At 30.9% G+C, this 2437-nt stretch overlaps 1 protein-coding gene across 1 annotated transcript; it reads right to left on the bottom strand.

Annotated features, from left to right (window-relative positions):
• Positions 1 to 573: 573 nt before the first annotated feature.
• Positions 574 to 2009, bottom strand: LOC121267520. The gene is made up of 3 exons (XM_041171416.1): positions 1867 to 2009; positions 1136 to 1441; positions 574 to 1039 (listed from the first exon to the last, which is right to left on the bottom strand). The coding sequence occupies exons 2-3, from the start codon at positions 1431 to 1433 to the stop codon at positions 738 to 740; spliced, it is 600 nt and encodes a 199-aa protein (XP_041027350.1). The 5' UTR covers positions 1434 to 1441; positions 1867 to 2009; the 3' UTR covers positions 574 to 737.
• Between the last annotated feature and the right edge of the window lie 428 nt (positions 2010 to 2437).

Genomic DNA, 2437 nt, shown 5'->3' with positions numbered 1-2437 from the left:
TTAAGATTGAGTTAAACTACTATGCTCCTAACATCTATACGAGAGCACTAACATTAGACTTATCTAATAAATCTAATCTTTAAAATTTGATAATTTTAACTTTAAAATTCTGACATTAGATTCATCACATATTCGAAGATCAAGCTTTTAACTATTATATATTTCTCTTCATATTATATAATTATTATTTTATTTATTTAAATTATTATTTTTTAATTATGAACCACAATATATTTAAATTAAAAAATAATAATTTAAATATCAAATTAAATTATTAATTTTAATGTAATTGTAAAATATTAAAAAAATAAATTAAAAATATTATTATTAATAAAATAATATTATATTATTATTTTGATAAATCCAATACCTAATAACTAATCTAATGTACAGTTATAGATAAAAAAAAAATTAATTTATAAAAATCATTTAATTTTTATCAAATTTTAAAAATAAAAATGATAAATCTAATACTAATACTCTAAGATGAATAATCAAATGTGTCATTAATTAATTAGGAGTGGAATAGACAAAAAGCAAAATATGTAATGTTAGCTAAAGTTTGCCTAATAAAATAAAATAGCCAATCCAATAATAATGCATTATTATATATGGGATGATCCGAGGTAGCCGAGTCTTTTTTTTTTTTTTTTTACCTCCATCGGATTCCCTATACAGGATTACAAATTCAAGACCGGTGGAAATAAAGAAAACGACAATTACAAGTCATATTGTACTTAATAAAAGGCATCATCATCCCACAGACCATCAACAAATACATCACTGTACGTACAGCTTAATTGGGTGCTTGATTGGGTTTCAGTACTCTTTTGCTCTTTCCTAGTACTAGTCTTAGTACCGGTCCTCTTGGTAGCGGTCCTCTTAGTTGTGTGGCAAGTGCAAGATCCCGAGCGCTGGTTACTACTCTTCTTTACTGGTCTTGTATTTTTCCCTTGCCCCTTACTGACCTCCGCGTGTTTGCGTTTGCGGTCGGAATCATGCGCAGTACTGATCTCTACCGATGGAAGCATTAGTTGACCTGCATGCATGCCAGCCACAACCCTGATTTAATTTACTTATTCTATCAATTAATGCGCAATAAGTTTGATAGCAAATATATATATATATATATTACCGACGTTCCTGTTTGTGCGGCCGGAAGAATTCGAGTACTCGATCATTTCCATTTTCTCCTTTATGATTTTGACTGATGGCTGGAAAATAGTTCCTGCCATTTCCACCTTAGTACTACTCTTGATATGGACTGTATAACTGTCTTCTACTTTCATCTTGGCCTTGACTGAGTGTTGCACCTTCGATTTCGCCTTACCGGTACTCTTGCCTAAATGGATCCCTTGTTGCATTTTCTCCATAATCATCCCGCTTGACTGGTGGCTAGATGACCCGGAAGCGTATTTTTTCAATCGAGTCATTATTTGCACTGCAGCATGCATGCAAGGAACAAATTAACAAAGCCTAATTAAAACATATATAGTCTCCACCGCTAGCTCGCTGCTCAACTCTCACACTTTTCCTAACTTCACAGTTTCATCAAAGAGAATAAAATCATTCTGAACTTATAACTTCATCCACTTGTAATATGTTGATTTTCTTGGGAATCTAAATAAAGAACTCAAAATCATCACTATCTTGCAATAAAAGTCACATATTTAGAAACTAAGTTCATAATAGAAGCGTGAACCCAAATCATACTCATCACAAAATTAACATCCAACAACTTCTTTGAGTCATCATCAATACTAACTCACAAACCAACGATTTATTTCCAGAAAAATACTTACAGTACTTACTAACATGTTCTGCATCCACTCGTACTAAAAATAGGAATGGAGTCTTTGCACTTACCAAAGCTTGAAAGTTGAAACAAAGTTGATGGACACTCACCACTGTCTCTCGGTTTCACTAAAAATTTATGCGACTTGAGTGAGTGTGCGCTCGTGAAGAAGAAGACGGAGAGCAAAACTGAAGAAGTGTCGGTGAAAATAAAAGGAATCGGGAATAATGCTTACCAGCTAAGGAAACTAAACTTTATTGACACCTAGCAAGCCTTGATGAAAAGAAGGGATTTGACAGTGATACCACCGTTGCTACTTTATCACTTCTTTAAGTAAAATAAAAAATTGAAGTAAAATAAAAAATTATAAAAATAATTACATATATAAAAATAAAAAAATAAATAATAAGTAATACTCCTATCATTTTACTGAAAATTTCTGTAATATTTATCGATGTATTACAGCTGTATACAGCTGTATGGGCGTCCGTTGAGTTTGACAAGTGGCACTCTTCTATTTGTGTACTTAGTATTTGAAAATAGGAAAATTTGATGAGTAATAGCATATATACAATTCATCTTCATAATATATTTTATAATAATATTATAAGATATAGATATTTGTATAAAATGATATTATTT

Source organism: Juglans microcarpa x Juglans regia, chromosome 5S (genome assembly GCF_004785595.1).
Source record: "Juglans microcarpa x Juglans regia isolate MS1-56 chromosome 5S, Jm3101_v1.0, whole genome shotgun sequence".
NCBI lineage: Eukaryota > Viridiplantae > Streptophyta > Magnoliopsida > Fagales > Juglandaceae > Juglans > Juglans microcarpa x Juglans regia.
Note: the sequence above shows the minus strand (reverse complement) of the source record. Positions and strands in the feature narration are given on the sequence as shown.

Coding starts and splice junctions, on each gene's coding strand:
- LOC121267520 (XM_041171416.1), bottom strand. CDS start 1,433: ATGACTCGATTGAAAAAATACGCTTCCGGGTCATCTAGCCACCAGTCA. Junction 1,040..1,135: donor CCGCACAAACAGGAACGTCG/GTAATATATATA, acceptor GCATGCATGCAG/GTCAACTAATGCTTCCATCG.